The sequence below is a fragment of the Mustela putorius genome, unplaced genomic scaffold (assembly GCF_011764305.1).
Source record: "Mustela putorius furo isolate JIRA1106 unplaced genomic scaffold, ASM1176430v1.1 tig00003858_pilon_pilon_pilon, whole genome shotgun sequence".
Classification (NCBI taxonomy): Eukaryota; Metazoa; Chordata; class Mammalia; order Carnivora; family Mustelidae; genus Mustela; species Mustela putorius.
This window is the reverse complement of record NW_025422010.1, coordinates 19,841,700-19,863,589: the sequence shown is the minus strand read 5'-3', so window position 1 is coordinate 19,863,589 and position 21,890 is coordinate 19,841,700. Positions and strand designations below refer to the sequence as shown.

Below are 21,890 nucleotides of genomic sequence, written 5' to 3'. Positions count from 1 at the left end.
TGAAGGACCCCTGGGACCTGGGGAAAGTGGGCTGGCCCCTTGGGTCTGGAGGGCACTGCCTCCATCCTGGGGAGGTACATCGTCCACATTGCCTGCACTAGGAGGCCAACCGTGGGTCCGGCTGTGGCCAGGCAGACAGCCTGCTCTTGGTGGAGCTGAGCCTCCTTGGGGAGCCCTGACCTTCCCAACGGGCTCTACAGGGCATCACTCTGGGGCTGGGTGGGGACAGGGACACACACGCATAGCATCCCTCCTGAAGGCCGGCAGTGACCACGAGAAGAGGTATTGGTTTGATCATAATTAAGCTTTTCTCTAAAGGAAAGAAACATAACGGGAGAATGTAAAGTCAAAAACCAAAAGTGAGGTGAAACATGGAAAGTGGAACAGGAAAAGAAGGGGCTTCCAGAAGACAAAAGTAAAGGAAGGTTGTTTGGTTGCATGGGGCGAGGGCAGGCTCCACAGTCCTTGGGAGGAGGAGGGAGTTGGGGGCTCTACAGGGCTAGAAGACAGCTGGCAGAGGAGAGGGGGCATCGGGCCCAAGGACTCCCCTGAGACATTGTATTTAACTCGAGATTTCATTGGAACCATAGTGAAGAATTTATGAAATTCAGTTTTTCCTTAAATATGCTTGCCAATAATAGTAATAGGACAACTGCCATGATTTAAAGCCAAAATACGCCTGAAATCACAGAAGTTTCACAAGGGAAGAAACATAAAATAGTTTTCAAGATTAGCTAAGGAATAAAATAGGCTCTTTAAAAAAAATCAATTTCCATTACTGGGCATTTTTCTGATTCTGTTCGCTTTTAAAGATCTCTGGCAGGCCGACCTCACTCAGGATAAAATGGTCAGAAGTCTGTATTGGGGGATAGAGGGTAAGTAAGCTTTCCCATCAATACCTCAAATCTCACCAGGAATAATTGTTCCTTTTGTCTTCTCTATACCAACTTTTCTTTTTTTCCCCAAAAAGGAAGTATCTTCTCAATTAACTCTATTATCTTTATGTAAAAGTTCACTGAAAAAAAAAAATACAGACATAATAACTAACATGGCCTGAGCTCTTACAGCATGGGAGGTGTAATTCTAAAAGTTTTCTTCTAGGGGCGCCTGAGTGGCTCAGTTGATGAAACATCTTCCTTCAGCTCAGGTCATGATCCCAGGGTCCTGGGATGGAGCCAGAATGGGGCTCCCTGCTCAGCAGGGAGTCTGTTTCTCTCTCTCTCTCTCTCTCTCTCTCTGCCTGTTGCTGCCCCTGTTTGTGCTCTCTCTCTTAAATAGATAAAATCTTTTTTAAAAAATAAAAGTTTTTTTCTATATTACCTTCTTAATTCCTCCCAACAACCCTACAAGAGTGGTACTACATTCATTCCCAAATTTCAAAGGAAGAAACTGCCCTGGTGACATTAACTAGGGGGTCCAGGGTCATGCAACTTGAAAGGCACGAAGCCAGATTTGTACCTAAGAAATAATCCAGAACATGACTATGTACTACACTGCAAATGGGACTTACAGGGGAAAGTCAAAATCACCAATAATCCCACCATCCAGAGAAGAGCATTCTTCGTATTTTAGATTCTTTTTTTACTTTTTTCTGTGCTTATATACACAAAGCAAATGAAGTGATACCCTACGATACACACAGCTGACATAATAGTTTGATTTCTCTTCTTCACAACTTAGCACAGACACAGCGTGTCCATAAAGACCCCGTCAGCGACATCATTCTGTTGGCTGACGATCCATTGCGGGAAGCAGTCCCCTTTTGTCAGATGTGAGATGGTTTCCCAACTATGTTATATGAACAATGCTCCCAAGAATACCCTTGCTCAAATATTTCGTGCATTTATCTCATTGTTTCCTTAGGATAAATTCCTAGCAGTAGTTCCATGACAAAAATAGATAGGGATTTTTTTTTTTTCAACGCAAACATTCTTGGAGGATAGACCATCAACAAAGAGTTTCCAGAACTTGACTGTGAGCATATTTACATACTTCACTCGCTCAGAAGAGATAAAGCAGTGTAAGCTTTTTGGAAGCGCAGAAAAGGAGGGAAGCAAGGGTGTCAATAATGATTTCTCTAAGTAATAATAATAAGCCTATGCCACACTGGTCTCGTGCTTTGCCAGGGTCAAAGTACGTTCATGTACAGCATTCACAGGTGTCTCTAGCCATAGGCTGTGAGAACTCCCCACACTCAGGGGAAAGGGACTGATTTCCCAGACATTACTTTATGTAATAGTGTTTAAATATCTTGGAATGTATTTACTTACATTCGTTATCAATGCTATTTGAGATAGTGATTCAGAGAGCCAAACAAAGTTGGCATCTCAGGGATTCCCATCTGTTGCTCGGGTCGACTCAACTTCCTTGAGTTTTTCACATGTAAAGTGAAAATTCCAGATTGCCAGCCTCTTCCTAATGTATAAACTCCTTAAAAGGCACTTCAAAGGAAATTAACATGCTTAGGTTACTAGGCAATTAACATGTGTAGGCTAGGGGTGCCTGGGTGGCTCAGTGGGTTAAGCCTCTGCCTTCAGCTTAGGTCATGATCTCAGGGTTCTGGGATCAAGCCCAGCATCGGGCTCTCTGCTCAGCAGGGAGCCTGCTCCCCCCGCCAACCTGCCTGCTGCTCTGCCTACTTGTGATCTCTCCCTCTGTCAAATAAATAAATAAAATCTTTTTTAAAAAATGTGTAGGCTACTACATAAAGAATAAAAAATTATCATAAAGAATAAAATTGCATCCCCCATAGCCCAGGAGATTTTGTTGCTCCCTTTTCTACCCACTAAAAAACGATTTGTTTTCAAAAGTTGAGTCTCATGATTGTATGTGTCTGTTAATAGAATATTTACAAATTACAGATTTGTTCTGAGTAAGATCTATGTCTTCTAATAATGTTACAGCTATAGAACACTTAAATGGTGTTGCAAGGAAACACAAATGTCATAAATGGAACCAACCATCTAGTTAATTACAGAGCCAAGGCTGGTCTACCCTATCCTAGAGATTTGGTCTCACAGCAACATACTTCCACTAGTACCGTACCCTGGGAAGTTTGGACTGACCCTGAATTATCCTTGTTTCATTCTACAGTCACTCAATATATTTATTGAGCATCTGCTATGTGCTGAAAACTATGCAAGATGCTGGGAGCAGGACACCACACAGTGAACAAAATAAGACAAGGACCCTTTCTGAAGCTTATGGTCTAGGCAATTCCTGGAATCTAAAGTTTCGGCCAAATCTAAGAGTCATGCACTTTTTGGATGGAACTATATCCACTCACAGATACAACTGAGTCAGACTTTTAGGGACATGCTCTGCAAGGCGTCCCTAGAACCAATTTAATCTCCAAAGCACCTTAGCCCAAGAAAAGACAGAAACCAGCCCAGGCCTTCCTCCCGTCTGAGTCAGAACTGGCAAGGGCTATAAAGAATGTTTTGGATTCATCTGCTGAAGTCTCATAAAAGTTAAAAAGAAGGCCGGGTGGGGGTGGGGGGGAGGATCCTAGGCCTTTTACATACTCAATTCGCTCTCAGATGGTTGGATAGTGGATTTACCTCTGGCTGCTGGGAATTCACCAAATATGCTGAGTTCATGAAAAATGAAGTAAAGTGATGGTACATTTCCGTGTGACCTATTTTTTCCTTAAAAGTTATAATGCTGTTTCCTTTGTTACTCTTAATCTGAGAGCATTAGAACCGTTTCCTGAATTTTCTACTTACTATATTCTGTATAAGTTTTTCCTCATGTTTGCTTGTGTGGATATCTATAGGGTGCTCAGAGTCTCCGCCTAAACCCCCTTTCTTCCCTGTCTTCGTTTGTCTCTAAATCCAGCTCTGAAACAAAGACTGGGTGCAGGTAGCTTGTGTGTGCATAGATCTCAAGAAGCATAAGCGGGCCACAGAGGAGGGAAAAAGCCAGTGGCTGATATGTTAATGGCAGATTCTTACCACGGCCAACTGGGGCTCAATTCTGATGGAGACATTCCAAAGAATTGTTCCTTGGAGAGGCAGGGAAATGGGGAATTTCCACCAATTTTTCTGTTCCTCCTGGGTTGAGGGTTGCCCTGGGGACATTAAATCCTGTATGCCCTAAATGGTCTATATGCAGGCTCGGAAGCTGAACTCATTATTTAGCCAGATGAGATGAAAGTTTCCTATAAAACACTGTGTTCTGATTTTAAAACTGATAAGTATCGAATGAAATTGAACAGCCTGAGAAAATACCACTGTCTCCAGTGAATCACTGAAACTTCCTCTGTTTGTCACCTTGTAAGGGGGACACTGTCCTTCAGGACCGAGTCCTGAAAGTGATGCTTTTATTTGCCAAACTGTATTGTCCGAGAAAAATGACTACGAAAACCACTGACTGACTAGTCCAAAAGCAGATAGGGAAAAGTGACAACAAAAGTTGTCAGACTACAGTGCATCGATTCAAATGTCAGTTCTCAGTAGCTGGGAAAAAAAGTGACGTGCTAATAGGTTTAGGGCCTAGAGTGTACATCCCAACCATACTTCCAAAAAAGAAAAAAAAAAAATTTCACACTTCCCTACATCTAAGGTCTGTAGGTCACTATTTAGTTATGAAATCTAACCTCTCAGTGTCAGTTTTGTGGCTAATTCCAGCAAAAAGAAGAAAATACAGATCCTGCCCAGAGGCTTTTCTGGGATTTTTTAATACTCTATAGCACCGTATGCAGTGTTTTCTAGAGGAGCAGAAGCAATGAGTCTCTTAATAATGAGCATTTGTTGTTGATATTCACTTTATTTTACTAAATAAAAATTTATTTCAAAACCACTGGCCTAAAGAGGTTTAAAAATGAAGCAGTTCACTCATTCAAACCTATAGGGTAAGTAAAATTATTATTTTCTTTTTAAAGGAGGAAACTGTGGCACAGAGCACTCAAGCGTGTTGCTCAGGGTCACACAGCAAGTAAGCTGTGCACCAGGGCACAAAACAGCATAGGCCGACTCCAGGATCCACCATCAACCCCCACTCAGAGCAGCCTCCCCAGTTGGTCAGGTGTTGGGTGAATACAATCTTCATGCAGAAGGAGGCACAGCTAATGTCTGTCAGCAACCAGCAAGTTTCTAAATTGTTCCCACGTTGGTATTTTTTTTTTAGTTGAACTGTCTTAAAGATTTTTCAGTATATCAAAAGAGTCCTTTTAAAAGGTAAGTTTTTTGTTTGTTTGTTTTTAAGTAGCTTTGAGGAGAAAAAGTAAATCCAGCAGACATTGGTATTTGATGGGTTAAAATTCCCAGCTATCTACAAAAATCTTCAGTTAAATAACTGGTATAATAGGTAAATTCTGGTCATTATTGGCCAAATATCCAGTGAGTTAATGACAGACGTGAGTTATTAGCAGGGTAAGACTAATTCATAGTTGAAATTGGACTCATAGAGTCTTTCAAACCATGAAGGATCTTCCTGAATTATCTCAGATGAAAATTGTTAGTGAAAATATTCTTAGGAGAGCGATGATTTCAGACAACATATGATTTGAAGAGGTGGACAGTTGTTCTATCACCAAAGTATCCCCAACCAAAATGAACATAACACACTCCTTTGAAGACATCTTAGTATCATTTGATTTCCAGTCCGTGGGCTGCATTGTCTTTTTGATTGCGCTCAATCGATACTATTTTAGGAGAAATTTTTTTCTTTCTTTTCAATTGACGTATAGTTAACATACAACTTTGTATCAGTTTCAGGTGTGCAATATAGTGGCTCAACAATTCAATGCATGACTCAGTGCTCATCACTGTAAGTGTACTCTTAACCCGGTCCATCTATTTTACCCACCCCTCCCCCCACCTCCCCTCTGGTAACTATCAGTGCAGTCCCTTCAGTTAAAAGTGTGTGTTTTGGTTTGTCTCTTTTGTTCTTTGTTCATTAGTTTTGTTTCTTAAACTCCACATGTGAGTGACACCATATGGCACTGTCCTCCTCTGACTTATTGTACTTAGCACAATACCAGCTAACTCCATCTATGTTCTTGCAAATGGCAAGATTTCATCCTTTTTACGGCTGAAAAATATTCCATTGTATATATATTGCATCTTCTTTATCCAATCATGGATCAGTGGGCACTTAGGTTACTTCCATAATTTGACTATTGTACATAATGGAGCACTGGGTATTAGATGTAGACAATGAACATGGAATACTATACCAAAAATTAATGATGTATTGTATGGTGACTAACATAATAAAAAATAAATAATGGGGGCACCTGTGTGGCTCAGTTGGTTAAGCAACTGCCTTCGGCTCAGGTCATGATCCTGGAGTCCTGGGATCGAGTCCCACATCAGGCTCCCTGCTCAGCGGGGAGTCTGCTTCTCCCTCTGACCTCTCCCCTCTCATGGTCTCTCTCTCAAATAGATAAATAAAATCTTTAAAAATAAATAAATAAATAAATAAATAAATAAAGCAAGCTATAATAAAACTAGCAGTGCATATAGGTTTTCAAGTTAGTGTTTTCATCTTCTTTGGGTAAATGGCCAGAAGTGAAACTACCAGATTATACGGTAATTCTATTTTTCATTTCTTGAGGAACCTCCATACTGTTTTCCAGAGTGGCCCTTCCAGTCTGCATTCCCACCAATAGTGCATGAGGGTTCCTGCAGCCCAATCCACCAAGAAAAGCTTCTCGAGGACAGCACCTCGCACATCGATGCGACCTCAGCCCCAGCAGACGGGCTGAGGGCAGGCATCTGGTCAAACGGTATTTCCTGTATGAACCATACTGTGTGCACCACTATGGCCAGCAGAACGACTGGCTTAAACATCAGTATTAACACTCTTACCAGTATCCGTGTTAATGTTGCTGTGGATCTCCTATTATGAATCAGTTACCAGTCTTTCCTTACCTGAAGTTCCTCCCCACATTTCTTCTCTCCTCATTGCTTTGAAACTCTTCAGATTAGATTTCTGTACTCCAAGCTTCATTTCCGTTCCCATTCTCTCTTAACCTCCCTGCAGTCAGGCTTTCAATCCTGTCTCATCAAAGCCACCAGGGACTTCCACATTAGCAAATCCAATGGTGAAATTTCAGTCATTACAAGTCATGTTACTTGACACAGCATTTGACACAATCACTCTCTCTCTCTCTTTTTTTTCTTCCTTGAAACACTCTCTTTCCATAAACTCTTTGTTGATGTGTATCTCTCCTGAGGTGTACCTCACACACCATTCAATTGACTCATCTAAATGTACAGTCTAAAGGCATTTGGTGTGTTCACAAAATTGTCCAATCAATCACACTCAGTTTTCATCTGGCTCCCCCAAAACAAGGCGTACCTCCCAGAAGACATTCCTCAATTCCCTCCGAAACCCCCAGCCCTAGGCAGCCACTAAGCTATGATTGTTCTGCAATTAAAGAGTGGCCTGTCTGTACATTTCCTACATTGGACTCATATGATGCATGCTCTTTTGTGACTGGCTTCTTTCAAGCATCACGTGTTTAAGGTTTACCCATGTCATAGCATTAATCAGAAATTCACTCCTTTTTATTGTTGGATAATATTCCATTGTGTAGATATGGATATTTGGTGTATTTATTCATCAACTGATGGACAATTTGCATTGCCCCACTTTTTGGCTATTACGAAGAATGATATAATGAACATCAATGAACAAGGTTTTCTGTTTATGTATGTTTCCATTTTTCTTGAAAATATAACTAGGAGTGGAATTGCTGGGTAAGATGGTAAACCATTTTTTTAATCATTTTATTTATTTATTTAAGAGAATGAGAGAGCACGTGTGCATGCATACAAGAGCTGGGGGAGGGGCAGAGAGGGAGAAGCAGGATCCCTGCTTAACAGGGATGAGCAGCTCAGTCCCAGGACCCTGGAATCATGACCTGAGCTGAAGGCAGATGCTTAATTGACTGAGCCATCCAGAAAGTACCAAACCATTTTCCAAAGCAACTATGCCACTTTACTTTGGTACTAACAATGTATTAGCGTTCCAATCTCTCCAGAGCCTCACCAATACTTTATTACCTCTTTCTTTGATTACAGCCACCCAACTGAGTGTAAAGTAGTATCTCATTGTGGTTTTAACTTACATTTCCCTGATGGCTAATGATGCTGAGCATCTTTTCATATACTTATTGGCCATTTGTGTATCTTTAGAAAACTGTCGGGGCGCCTGGGTGGCTCAGTGGGTTAAAAAACTGCCTATTCAGATCCTTTGCCCGTTTTTTTTTTTTTTTAATTAGGCTCTTTGTCTTTGTACTATAGAGCTGGAAGACTGCCTCCCTTTTGATATACTTTCTTCACTTAGCTTTACGACACCACACTCTTGTAGTTATCTTCTTCCCATCTATCATTTCACACTAGTCTTCTTTACTGGCTCCTTTTCTTTTCCAGGACTTCTTAATATTGGAGAGCCTATGGCTCAGCACTAGATCCTCTTCCCTTCTCACTCTCATGCAGTCTCATGGGTTAACACAATCTACATGCCATTGATTTCCAAATGTCTATTTCAGCAGGAGCTTCACCTGCATTAGGCAGCTTTGGCCAATGCACTGGGGAAGCACTCTCTGCCCTGAAGGCCCAGTGTGTCTCAACCCCTACTAGGTGTCACTGAATCAGGAGAAGTTCATTCTGGCTCCAGAGGCAGCAGCACAAATGAGAACCAAGCAGGAGCCCAGGGACCAGATGAACACAGCAGACTACATAATATGCACCAGCTGAAAACCAAATATTCATTGGAATCACAGGCTGCAAAAGTAAGCCAGAACCCACGTATTAAACCTAAACAGTGACATCTGCTAAGCTGGGAGATTTAAATAGGATTTAGAGTCACCTAATATAATATTTAAAATGTCTAGAACACAACTGGAAATCACTCATCATACCAAAAATCAGAGGAAAATAACAACATGAATGAGAAAGAACAATAAACAGACCCCAACAAAAGGTGATGAAACAGATGATAGAATTATCTGACAAAACCCTTAAAGTATCAAAATGCTTCAGTGAGTAAGTACAAATATTCTTGAAGTAAATTAAAATATAAAAAATCTCATTCAAGAAATAGAAGATATAAAAAAAAACTAAGTGGCAATTATAGGAATTATAATAACTGAAAAAATACAATAACTAAAATTAAAAACTCACTAAATGGGCTAGACAGGAGAACATGAAAGAGAAAGGAATCAGGGAATTTTTTTTTTTGAATCAGGGAATTTCAAAATACAACAATACAATTACCTAATCTGAAAAAGAGAGAAAAGCAACTGAAAAAAATAAATGAACAGAGCCTCAGGGACCTGTGGAACAATAATAAAAGATCTAACAATATCATCAATATCCCAAAGAAAGAGAACTTGAACTCATGGAAACAGAGGTATGTATTTACCAGGGGCTAGGGAGTGGGAGAAATCAGGAGATACTGTTCAAAGGATACAAGCTTTCAGCTATAAGATAAATAAGTTCTGGGTTTCTAATGTACAACATGGTATCTATAGTTAATAGTACTGTATTATATGCCTGAAATTTACTAAGAGACAAGATCTCAAGTGGTCTCACCACACACTCACAAAAAAGAACATGAGGTGATGAATGTGTGAATTAACCTCCTCATGGTGATCATTTCACAAAGTATATGCTTATCGAATCATCACATTATACACTTTAAAACAGACAATTTTACTTGTCAATGATACCTCAATAAACGTAGAAAAGGAAGGAAGGACGTTTGTTTGAAAATATCCCAAAGATGATGAAAGGTATAAATACACAGATCCAAGAAGCTGAGAGATCCTGAATATAATTCCTAAAGAAATCTTTAATAAGTCTCTCTTCCAGCCCAGCCAGCTTCCCAGACCCATATCTCCCAGTGTCTAGTCCATACTTCCAATGCGATGTCCAAACAGTATTTCAGTGCTTGTTTGTCCACTCTGTCCCCCAGAGTATCCAACATCTCTGCAAACAACAGTTCCAGTTATCCCAGAACCGTCTCTTCTCACACTTCACCTTCAATCCACTAGGAAATCATGGCACCTCTAGTCTCAGAATAGATCTGGGACACACCCCTTCCACTGTCCCTACTTGCATCTTTCTTGGGGATTACAGTGACAGTCACTGGCTTCTACCCTTGCCCCCTGATAATTCTCAACAAAATAGAGAAATCTTTTTAAAATTTAAATCATATTAGATCATTCTTCTTCTTGAAACTCTGTAATGACTCATCTCTCATTGGAGCCCATGTCCTTATCATGGTCTAGGAGCCCTACTTGATCTGGCCCTGTCTGTTCTCTCTCTGGCCTTTTCTCTCACCACTGCCCTCTCCCTGACTTTGGTCCAACCACCCTGGCCTCCATGCAGCTCCTTATACCTTCCAGACAAGCTCCCACCTTAGAAAGGCTTTGCAGGGTGTTCCCTTTGTCTGGGTGACTGAAATCTGCATGATGAATTCTTCACCTGTTTCTAGTCTTTGTCCATTAAGCTCTCTCCTGACAGTCCTGCCTAAAACTGCAAACCCTTCTTGTCCTGGCCTCATGATCCTCTTACCCTGATTTACTTTTTTATGTTTTCCATAGCTGTTATCAGCTTCTAACATATTATATTTAGGGATATATATTTTTGTTGGCTGTCTCCCATGAGGGAAGGACTCTCCATCTCTTCATTCTTTTATGTAATGCAAATACCAAGAACAGTGCCTGACGTATAGAATAGGCAATAAATAAGTACTTGTTGAAGGAACAGGGTGAAACAGATAGGAGGCACTCCCTAGTCTGAAAGAGGAAAGAAGGTGCATTCATTTTTCTATTGCTGCTTAACAAATGAAAACAAATTTAGTGGCTTAAGACAAAGCCATTTATGATCTTTCAGTCCTATATTTCAGGAGTCTGGGCATGGTGGCTGCAATCAGGCATTTGCCAGATTGCCTGGAAAGACCCATTTCCAAGTTTGTTGTAGGTTGTAGGACTGAGGTTCCTGCTTTTTTTTCCAGCTGTTGGCTGAGGCTGTTCTCTGCTTCTAGGAACCATTCTTAGGTCCTTGCAATGTGGCCATCTCCAAAGATAGTTTATAACATGGCATCCCTTCAAGTTCAGCAGGAAATTTGATCATGCTTCAGATCTCTTCCTTTAGGTAGGGCCCAGACCTTTTTAAGAGTTCCCCAAATTAGGAAGGAATCCTCCAAGATAATCTCTCTTTTGATCAACTGACTTGGGATCTTAAACACATGTTCAAAATCCCTTCATTTTTGTCACATAATGTCTCCTTACCAAGGGAGTGACTTCCATCACAGTCCTGCCACACTGGAAATAGAGGGGATCACAGTGGGCATGTACACCAAGAGGAAGACATCCTAGGGGCCCTCTTAGCATACCACAGGAAGACAGGTCTGAAGTTGTGCTTTCTTGTGCACAAGATGGCCAAACAAAGTGAAAAACTATGGTAGTCAGTGGTCATAGAATCAGGATTTCTGGGAAAGAGAATGCTATAAAAATATCTTAGTTATCCCCATGTTCATAACAGCATTACTCACAAGAGCCAAAACATGGAAGCAACTCAGGGGCCCCTTGACAGATAACTGGATAAATAAATGTGAGACATGCGTACAATGGAATATTATTCAGCCTTAAAAAGGAAGCAAATTCAGACACACACTGCTGACACAGACAAACCCAGAGACAATAGGCTAGGTGAAGTAAGCCAGTCACTAAGGACGGATACTGTAGGATTCTACCTCTATGAGGAGACTGGGGTTGACCAATCCACAGAGACAGTAGAATGGTGGTAGTCTGGGTCTGGGCACAGAGTGCCAGTTTTGCAAGACGAGAAAGAATGCTGGTGACTGGTTGCAACAATGTGAACTTGAGGCTACTGAACCATATGGTTAAACTCATCTAAGATGGAGAGGGCCTGCATGGCTCAGTCGGTTAAGCATCCAACTCTTGCTTTCAGTTCAGGCCATGATCTCAGGGTCATGGGATCAAGCCCTAAGCGGGGCCCCTCGTTCAGCACGGAGTCTCTTTGAGATTCTCTCTCTCCCTCTGCTCTCCCTCACTTGCACTCTCTTTAAATAAATAAATATTTTTAAAAAATAAAATATCTTAAGATGGTACATTTTATGCCATGTGTACTTTGCCATAATCAAAAATAATAATAATAATTGTAATATCTTTGCCAATATAACTATTTTTGACTATTTTTAACTCTTCACAGGTATGGGTGTCTGTGTCATGACAGGCTGAGCGTGAAGGAATGCAAATATGACTGTCACAGGCTTCACAGAGACTAGAGAATTAAAGCTATGTTTGTTTTTTAGTATAATTATCATTCTATCAGAAATAACCATAGAGCGTATCATGCTTAGCGAAATAAGTCAAGCAGAGAAAGACAACTATCATATGATCTCCCTGATATGAGGAAGTGGAGATGCAACATGGGGGCTTAAGTGGGTAGGAGAAGAATCAATGAAACAAGCAGGGATTGGGAGGGAGACAAACCATAAGTGACTCTTAATCCCACAAAACAAACTGAAGGTTGCTGGGGGGGAGGGGGTTGGGAAAAGGGGGGTGGGGTTATGGACATTGGGGAGGGTATGTGCTTTGGTGAGTTCTGTGAAGTGTGTAAACCTGGCGATTCACAGACCGGTACCCCTGGGGATAAAAATATATGTTTATAAAAAATAAAAAATTTAAAAAAAAAAGAAATAACCATAGAAACGACAATCCAAATGAGCTTCCCTCTTTCCAGTCAGAAGCATAACTCACCTGCCCCAGATCCAAGGTGACATTGACTTTGTTGTACTGTGTGCCTGAGGACAGAGGAGGGCTTTGCCACCATCGCTCAGATCCATCAATTGCATTGGTGACTGGATGTGCTCTCCTGGGGTCCTCAGAATTGCAGTAATCACAGAATTGGCCCTGGAGGGGAAAAAACAAAAAGAAGCTCTTTTGTTATTTTCAAGTAATTTTTTCTATCAGTTTAGTAAAGAGGTAAGTAAAACAAAGACCACTCGGCCTAGTTTAGGGATGTCAGCTGTGAAATGGATGGCAACGTATTCTGAAGACAGTAATACGCCTTTTTCTTTTTCACTTCATTTTAAACCGTATCATCTGTTTATGCCTGTTTATAATGTTTCTAGGACATATATCATATTTATCTTCCATGTTTTACAGCTATGTTTCTCTCGTCCTATATGACATGTTAAGAGGAACCTGCTGTACCCGAGATGCCAAGATGTCTTCCTTCAGCAAATTCATTTTACTCTTTACATTCTCCTCTGCAATTTCCACGTCAGGCACCACAAGACAAAGAGAAGCCCTATCCGCAGTCCCAGCGGAGGCAATAAGGAGACAAATAACCACAAGGGAAGTGGAGTACGGTAAGCCGACAGTGGTCTGGGTCCAAGGTGATGTGTAGGCCAGGGGCTCAGGGAACGGGGTGGAAGAGGTGGGACTAAGTCACCGGTGAGGATGCACCGGGCTTTGGTAAGTGTCAGTGAGCGGCAAACAGGGAAGGGGTTCCAGGCAGAGGAACCAGTGTGAGCAAAGGCACGGAGGCCAGTTGGTCCAGTTTAACAAGAGCGTAAGTAACAGAAGACAAGGCATGAAAGGTAAGTGGGGAGATCACAGCTGGGGCTGAAGATACCAAAGTGAGAAGTCGAGAGTTAAGCCCACAGATAAATGAGAATCCGTTTTCACCTGGAGTGATAGCTCCTTGGTATTACCATCTTTACCAAATTCTGACACCAGGGATATGACCTCATCTTCTTACTGACTTCTTCTTCTTGGTAGGCAAATTCTTGGTTCTGTTTTGTTTTGCTTGCCATGCAGCATTTTACAGCCTAAAAAGCTGAACATAGGCCCTTTCCATATATTGATTACACTTGCACTGGGTCAAAAGATCATGCTTAACCAGTAGTGCGCTTCATACACTGAATTGTTTTGCTCCCCAGTTAAATCACCTCAGAGCATCACCACCATATAGGCGGGGGGTAAAGAAGCAAACTTAGAGCCACAGCCTTCCCAGAATGTTCTGCAACATAAGGGTAGCTCTACCCCTGCCCAGCGTCTTGAAAGTTAAGTGTTCAAAGTTTGATCCTGGTGGGTGACCACATGTTTTCATCGAGTGTGTAACTGAGGATTCTCTCATACGCAGAGATAAATTATGTACATCTTTTTTTTTAACTTTATCTTTTGACATTCTAGAAGGATACTTATATAACTCAGAAGCAGCACCTCAGGCAGGCGAGGCAACCCCGCCGAGTTCCTAAGATGAGAGATTGTGTATGTCCTGCTCATCACTACACTTCAGCCTGCACATTGCCTCGCACCTCCTAGAAGCCCAGTAAAGGAATGAGCCCACAAACAAAGGGAGGGGGGAGATTCTTTCTATAAAAATTTTGTTATCATAATAAAAAGTGTAATTAATTACAATATTAATTAAATAGTAATAGTTAAGCTAAGACACCTAAACATTCATGGATATTTTTCCTTTAAAGATCTTTATTTTTCCCACTTTTTCCCAGAGAGAATTTTACCAATTATTTAATTTAATTATTTGATAAGGGAATTACATTATTGCTCCTCCAAGTTTAGAAGCAACTTTCTTCCAAGGATGGGGATGCTTATGATCTACATTTATCTCCATCTCCATAGTGAAGATATGAGGAATGGAGATGATGCTTCTTCTCAGTTTTCAAATAACTACATTAACAAATAAAGTGAACATTTATACAGCACCTATTATGCACAGGAATTATGCATTTGACTTTGGCACCCTAAGGCTATTACCTCTTTCAGTTGAGGAAACACAAGACTAAGTTAAGTAATATGCCCAAGACTCACACAGCTATAGGGGGTGTCTGGGTGGCTCAGTAGGTTAAGCGACTGCCTTCGGCTTGGGTCATGATCCCAGGGTCCTGGGATAGAATCCCACATCCAGCTCCCTGCTCAGCAGGGAGCCTGCTTCTCCCTCTCCCTCTGTCTATTGCTCCCCCATCCTTGAGCTCTCTGTCAAATAAATAAATTAAATTAAAAATAAAAAAAAAAAAGAAAAGAAAGGAATCATACAACTATAAATAGTGGAACCAGGACCCAAGCCTAGGGCCCCAGAAACAGTATGTCAACCAACCACCCTTAACTCTCTTCCCCATCTAGCAGCTACTAACTACTCCATGTTATTAGACATTGTGGATGGTCAGTAATACACATTATTTCCTATTAATGGTCTAAGAAGAAGAGGTCCTGTGGTGCTCTATAGTGCAAACCCCCTTCACCAGACCCAGGTGCCGCAGGGGTGTCTCCTATGGGGCTGCTTGCCCCCCTGTTGTGGCTGAGCCGCAGCTGTCTTCAGTCCCGTCAGCTGCAATGGCTGACTTCATCTGTTGGGGGCATGTCCGGGCAGGGTTTGGTCCCTGTGCCAGTAAGGGCCTATCTGGGGATGCTCAGGATCCAAGCTGGGCAGTGTCAGCAGTCAGACAGGATGTCTGCCTTCAGCCCAACTGCCAGGATTGCCATCACACCGAACCGCAGGGCATTCTTCCTGTGACGTCCCTGAGAGGTTTGTGTTGGTGGGCAGAGCAGGCAGTTAGACCAGCTGCCTGTCCCCCACACCCCACCCCAGTCTGTCTGCTGGGGCCATAGTCACACTGATCTCCAGCAGGTTGCTCTCCCTCTACTGCTGGTTACAAGGAGAGGCTGCTGGGACTTCAGAGGCACTGGTGTGTGTGGTTATCTTCCACTCCCCCCAGGGCAGGAGTCACTTTGCAGAGGTGTTGGTCCCTGCTGGGGCTATTTGCAGGACGTGCCAGGGCAGAAGCAGCTTTGGAGGGACATGTGCTAAATGGGGTGGTGTGGATGGGACCGATCTGCAGGGGAACACAAGGGTGGGGCCCACAGTGTTGGCAAGATAAGTGGAGAGTGTTCCCACTGGTTCCCAAAGTGCCTGGCTAACTAAGCTGCGAGGGGAGGGGATGAAAAAAAATGAACCCACCAGCACACCCGTCAGAATGCCCACACTCAAAAAGACTACAAATCCAAGTGTAGATGAGAGCAAGCAGAGAAAGGAACCCTTGTGCACTGTCGGTGGGAATGCAAACTGGTGCAGTCACCGTGGGAAACAGTATGGAGGTTCCTCAAAAAATTAAAAATAGAATTATCATATGATTCAGTAATTCCACTATTGGGTATCTACTCAAAGAAAACAAAAACATTAATTTGAAAAGATTTTTGTATCCCTGAGCTTATTTCAGCATTATTTACAGTAGCCAAGATGTGGAATAACTCTGGTATCAATCAACAGATGAATGGATACAGAATAGTTGTATGTATACAAAATGGAATGTTTCTCAGTCATAAAAAAGAATAAGATCTTGTGCTCCTGGGTGGCTCAGTGGGTTAAAGCCTCTGCCTTTGGCTCAGGTCATGATCTCAGGGTCCTGGGATCGAGCCCCACATTGGGCTCTCTGCTCAGCAGGGAGCCTGCTTCCTCCTCTGACTCTGCCTGCCTCTCTACCTATTTGTGAGCTCTGTCAAATAAATAAATAAAAATCTTAAAAAAAAATAAGATCTTGTCATGTGCAACAGCATGGATGGACCTACAGGATATTATACTAAGTGAAATATGTCAGACAGAGAAAGACAAATACTATATGATTTCATTCATATAAGGATTTTAAGAAAAAAAAACAAAAAATTATTAAAAGAATTTCTAAAATCTAAATAAATGAAATGACTCTTTTCTTGGATAGGATAATATATAAATTTTAGAATTATTATGCTCCAAGAGAAGCTCAATTGAGAGAAAAGCCAGGATACTGCTGAATAGGGAGACCAGGGAGAAAGAAATTGCCCTTCAAGGTATCAGGGCTTATTATGAAGCTATTATAATTAAAACAGAGCAAGATGAGACAAACAGCCTTACAGGACAAAAAAGAGCCCAAAACAAACCCACGCATTTGGGAAACCTTAGTATATAACAGAGGTGGTACATTAGGTAAGTGGGAAGAGTAGTCTATATCCAATGGAAAACAATAAAATCAAATTCCTACTCAAGCCACAGGCAAAAATCCACATCAGTGAATTAAGGACTTCATGTCAGAAATAAACTTTAAAACCAATTAGGGCAAAATATCAGTGAGTATCTTTTAGAATTTGGAACAAGGGAAGATTTCTTAAACAAGATTCAGAAAACACTGACTACAAAAGAAGAGATAGATTAAAATTATGAACACTGATTCATCTTAGGGGCACCTGGGTAGCTCAGTCGGCTAAGTGTCTGACTCTTGATTTCAACTCAGGTCACAATCTCAAGGTCGTGAGATCGAACCCCACATTGGGCTCCAGGCTGGATGTGGAGCCTGCTCAAGATTCTCTCTCTCCCTCTGCCCCCTCACCCACTCACACACAGACCCTTTCTCAAAGAAATAAAATAAAATTTAAAAATAATAACTTAGGGCGCCTGGGGGGCTCAGTGGGTTAAGCCTCTGCCTTCGGCTCAGGTCATGATCTCGGGCTCCTGGGATCGAGTCTCGCATCGGGCTCTCTGCTCAGCAGAGAGCCTGCTTCCCTCTCTCTCTCTCTGCCTGCCTCTCCATCTACTTGTGATTTCTCTCTGTCAAATAAATAAATAAAATCTTAAAAAAAAAAAGAAATTGGTTCACCTTAAAGAAGTAGAAAGTAAAGTTACAAATGGAAAGATATTCGTAGTATACAAGCGGCAGACAGTCTCACAATGGTTGCCAGCAATTCCTTCTCTGCGTGTGTCTGCCACTTCACACATCAAGAAGTGGAGGCTATTTTCCCTAGAGGTTATTCTCTTCTCTTGAATCCAGACTAACTTTATTATTTGCAGAAGTATCATTCTGAGGTTTTCGAGCAGAAGCCTTAAAAGGGCTGGCTGCTTCTTGCAACCAGCCTCCAGGGAAAAAGTCCAACTGCCCCCAAATGACCACATTAATGAGAAAATCCACGCTAAACAAATGGCGAGGGCGCATAGAAGAGCACCGAGACACCGGACCACCCAGTCCAGTCCTACCTCAGGAGCTACTGAATACACAAGAGTTATTCCCACTGACACTACCTTGGGCAGAAGAACCACCTGGCTGAGCCTTGTGACCCCGCAGAACGATGAGAAAAAAAAAAAATTATGCCTTTAAGCCAGTAAGGTTTGGGGTAGTGTTATACAAGAATCAATATCTGAACAAAGAACATAAAGTTAACAAGGAATTCTCATCATAAAGACATACCAAACTTTTTGCAAATCAATAAGTAAAGTATTACCAGATCAATAGAAAAAAAGGTAAAAGTAGGAATAGGCCTTTCACAGAACAGGAAACACACACATCCATAAACAGCTAAAGAACTGTTCACTCTCACCACCATTAGTGATTGGGGCAGACCACAGGGTAATACTGTTTTATATCCACTCAACAGGTCCAAGTTCAAAATTTGAGGATAACGAGCATTGGAAAGGGTACGGTAGGAGTATGAATTGGTGCAGAGACTTTGAAAACTATTTTGGCATTAACGTTGAAAATTCACATTTCCTATGACCCAGGAATTCTACCTTCAAGCTTATAACCCATAAGCTCTTGCACAAATTTGACAACATCATGTTCAAGAATATTCATAGATGCACTGCTCACAAGAGCAAAATCCGGGGTATAACCTAACGACCCAGCCACATCAATGTGAATGAATCACAATGGTATAGTCATGTAATGAATGAATTCATAACCAAAAATGAATAAATGAATATATTTGACAACATGAAATAATACGGATGAATCTTAACAATATAACAAATGGGGGTGGGGGGAAGTATGATATAAAGTTAAGAACAACCAAAATGAAAAAATTTTTAGAAAAATAGAGACAATAAAACTATATAAAAAGGAAAGCAAAAGAAAAATTAATAAAGGATTCAGAATGATGGTTACCCCAGACTGTGGGAAACAGAGTGATGGGAGGTAGGAAAATCATATGGTTAGACATAAATTATTTTCGAGGCCCTATTTTGGTTTTGGTAGCCAGTACATGGAGGCTTGTTACATTATTTAAAATCCATCCATCCACATATATGTTAAAGCAGACCATGCAAGGACCCATGATAAAAGCATGTCACAAACTGAGGATTGTGAATCATCCATAATCCAACTCTGCATCTGATGTCCAGTATTTTTAAAATAATCATAAATAAATGAAAGCAGGACCAGAAGTGAGAGAAGTCAGAGGAGGACAGAACAGAGGAGTCATCTCACACTTGTGCTCCATGATTCACCCATTTATGCAACACCCCTGTGCTGGTCACCTACTCTGTATTCTAGACAGAGATAAGAATACTAAAAGACAAGGACAAGGGACTTATCTTGGAAACAGGGACAAGGAACGCATGCTCTGAATTGTATCAAGACTATTATTAGCCTAGCCATATGGGAAATGGCGAATTTAACAGAAGGTGTGGAAGGAAAGTGGACAGAACTGTTCAAACAAATAAAAAGACGGAGTTGAGATGGAAGGTTGGAAGGCTTCGGAAGATGAACTAATGTTTCAGAGACCCAGGAAAGGACCTATGCTTTTTCAGAAGGATGGAAAAAAAGTCTCTCCTGGTTCCTAACATTATTGATGATTCTCCTTGACTGGAAATCTCTTAGACAATGCTTCGCATCTCAATCCATAGTACAACACTGTATTGTTCTAAGAAACTTGAGGTTGATTACAGTAGTGCTCCCTAATAGAATTTTATTGCATGAACACTCATTCATTCACCTTCTTAGAATTGCCTACAACACGGAGAACACTAATTTGGATTCGGGCATAGAAACAAGCAAACAAACACAAAGAGTTGGCCCCTGGCCCTAAAGAAATGTAGCAAGTTTGAAGAGAAGTAGCTCAAACCCCACATAAGTACGGAAGGGTGCTGGGGTCAAGCGAGCCCAGGGATATTTAAACCCAGGAGAGGCGTGATTTACTTTTTAATCTTCAAGCCCCTCTCAGGCTTACAGCAAGGTATTCAAAACTTAAAGGCAAAAAAGAGAAGACTCAGAGAGGTGGCGTGCCTCTCCTCAAATCACACAGCCACAGGGCACCTGGGTGGCTCAGTAGGTTAAAGCCTCTGCCTTCCAGTCAGGTCATGATCCCAGGATCCTGGGATGGAGCCCCACACCGGGTTCTCTGCTTGGCAGAAGGCCTGCTTCCTCCTCTCTCTCTGCCTGCCTCTCTGCCTACTTGTGATCTCTGTCTGTCAAATAAATAAATAAATAAAATCTTAAAAAAAAAAAAAAATCACACAGCCAGGACGTGCAGGAGCCAGGATCCGTGTGTGAGTCCTAACCCCAGCCAGAACGCCGTCATCCTGATTTGGATGTTCTGCGAGCTTCGTCAAAGAGCCCCGTCTTACATTTGTATGTAAGGTGACGTCACACTGAAACAGCACTTCCATAACTTTCCATACAGCTGCCCATGACCTGGGAAAGAGATCCCGGCCCAGGAAAGCGCCCCGACTGACGGGCGCGTGGATGCACATGGCTCAGAAAACCAAGCATCGCGCCACACTTGGCCGCCAACAGCCCCATGAGGCGTCAGCACATTCACGGCACCCCGACCTTACTCCCAGACATCACTTGCCGAGGTTCCGGAGGCCGTGTGCCTTAAAGGCACTGTCTTAAGGGCCCCAACCCAAGCCAGCTGGAGCCCTGATGTGGAGAACATTCTGGAATGCACCCATTCCAAACTTAAGATTACTCCTTCCGGGACCTTGTTCAGAACGGCATCCCTTCTGAGAGGCCAAAAGCCTATCATTGTGGTTACCAATGATTAAGACGGGGGACGGGGGGGGGGGGGGCGTGTTTCCTGCAGATGGACATCTGGGGGGATGGACGAAGGGCGATCGCACAGCCCAGGACAAGAGCATGTGGATACACACCAGCTGGGGGAGGAGGGGCGGGCAACAGATTTCACCCCAGGGTGGGTGGGGCACACATCCTACTGTGCTGCGCTCCTGGAGGTAAGGATCGGAGAGATCTATAAAACAAGGGACTCAGGCTTGATTCCAGGTACTTTTTTTTTGAAGGCAAATAAGATGTCGTCTGCAAAATTTATACCTACTACTCAAAAATTGTTTCCCTCCAAGCCAAATGCTGGAGGTTTTTTGCTTTTAACTCACATCAGCTTTGCTTTTAACTCATATCAAAGAGATGCATTTTGGAGTAGAATCTGAGCATTTGAATCCTAGCTCTACAAGTTATATGTTGGTCGAATTATTTAGCCTCCCTTTAGCTCTTTTTTCCCTTTGTTAAATGGGCTAATTCTCCAACTGGATGTAGTGGTTGTGAAAATTCAATGAGACATCATCCACAAAGTAATCGCGCTGCCATGGGGATTTCCGATTACCACTGGACCCCGGGGTGGGTGTGTGTGTGTGTGGGGGGGGTGTTTAAAATGCAGATTTCAGATGCTGCATCCCTATTATCAAGGCTGTGTCTCTGGTAGGGGGGCCAAGAATTGGAATTTTTAGCAAGCCCCACAGCTGATTCTTTCTCTTCCGCCCACTGCAGTCTGCGACCACAGAGGCAGCCGTGACAGGGACACGCGGAGTACGCCACTAGAGACCCATCTTGCAGCCACAGTCACAGAAGTAGCTGCACTGATGGTGGTGATGACAAAAGGAAACATCCACCTGCCAGACAGGGCGCCTTGTACTTTGCACATGGTGACAGAACGTTCTTTACAAATCTAGTAAGATGAGTCCAATCACTTAGCCCTTTTACAGATAAGGAGACAGAGGGGCGCCTGGATGGCTCAGTGGGTCAAGCCTCTGCCTTCGGCTCAGGGTCCTGGGATGGAGCCCCACATCGGGCTCCCTGCTCAGCAGGGAACCTGCTTCCACCCCCCACCCCACCCCCGGCCTGCTTCT

General features: G+C 42.3%; 1 protein-coding gene across 6 annotated transcripts in view; it reads right to left on the bottom strand.

Annotated features, from left to right (window-relative positions):
* Positions 1-21,890, bottom strand: part of LAMA3 (laminin subunit alpha 3) — a 263,998-nt gene that overhangs the window by 223,713 nt on the left and 18,395 nt on the right. For all 6 annotated transcript variants that reach the window (XR_006602077.1, XR_006602078.1, XM_045065455.1 and 3 more), the window contains exon 2: positions 12,743-12,895. Coding sequence is in view for 4 of the 6 variants with exons in the window: in XM_045065455.1 (XP_044921390.1) it covers positions 12,743-12,895 (153 nt within the window). In the remaining 2 variants the exon portion in view is untranslated. The remainder of the gene's footprint in view (positions 1-12,742; positions 12,896-21,890) is intronic.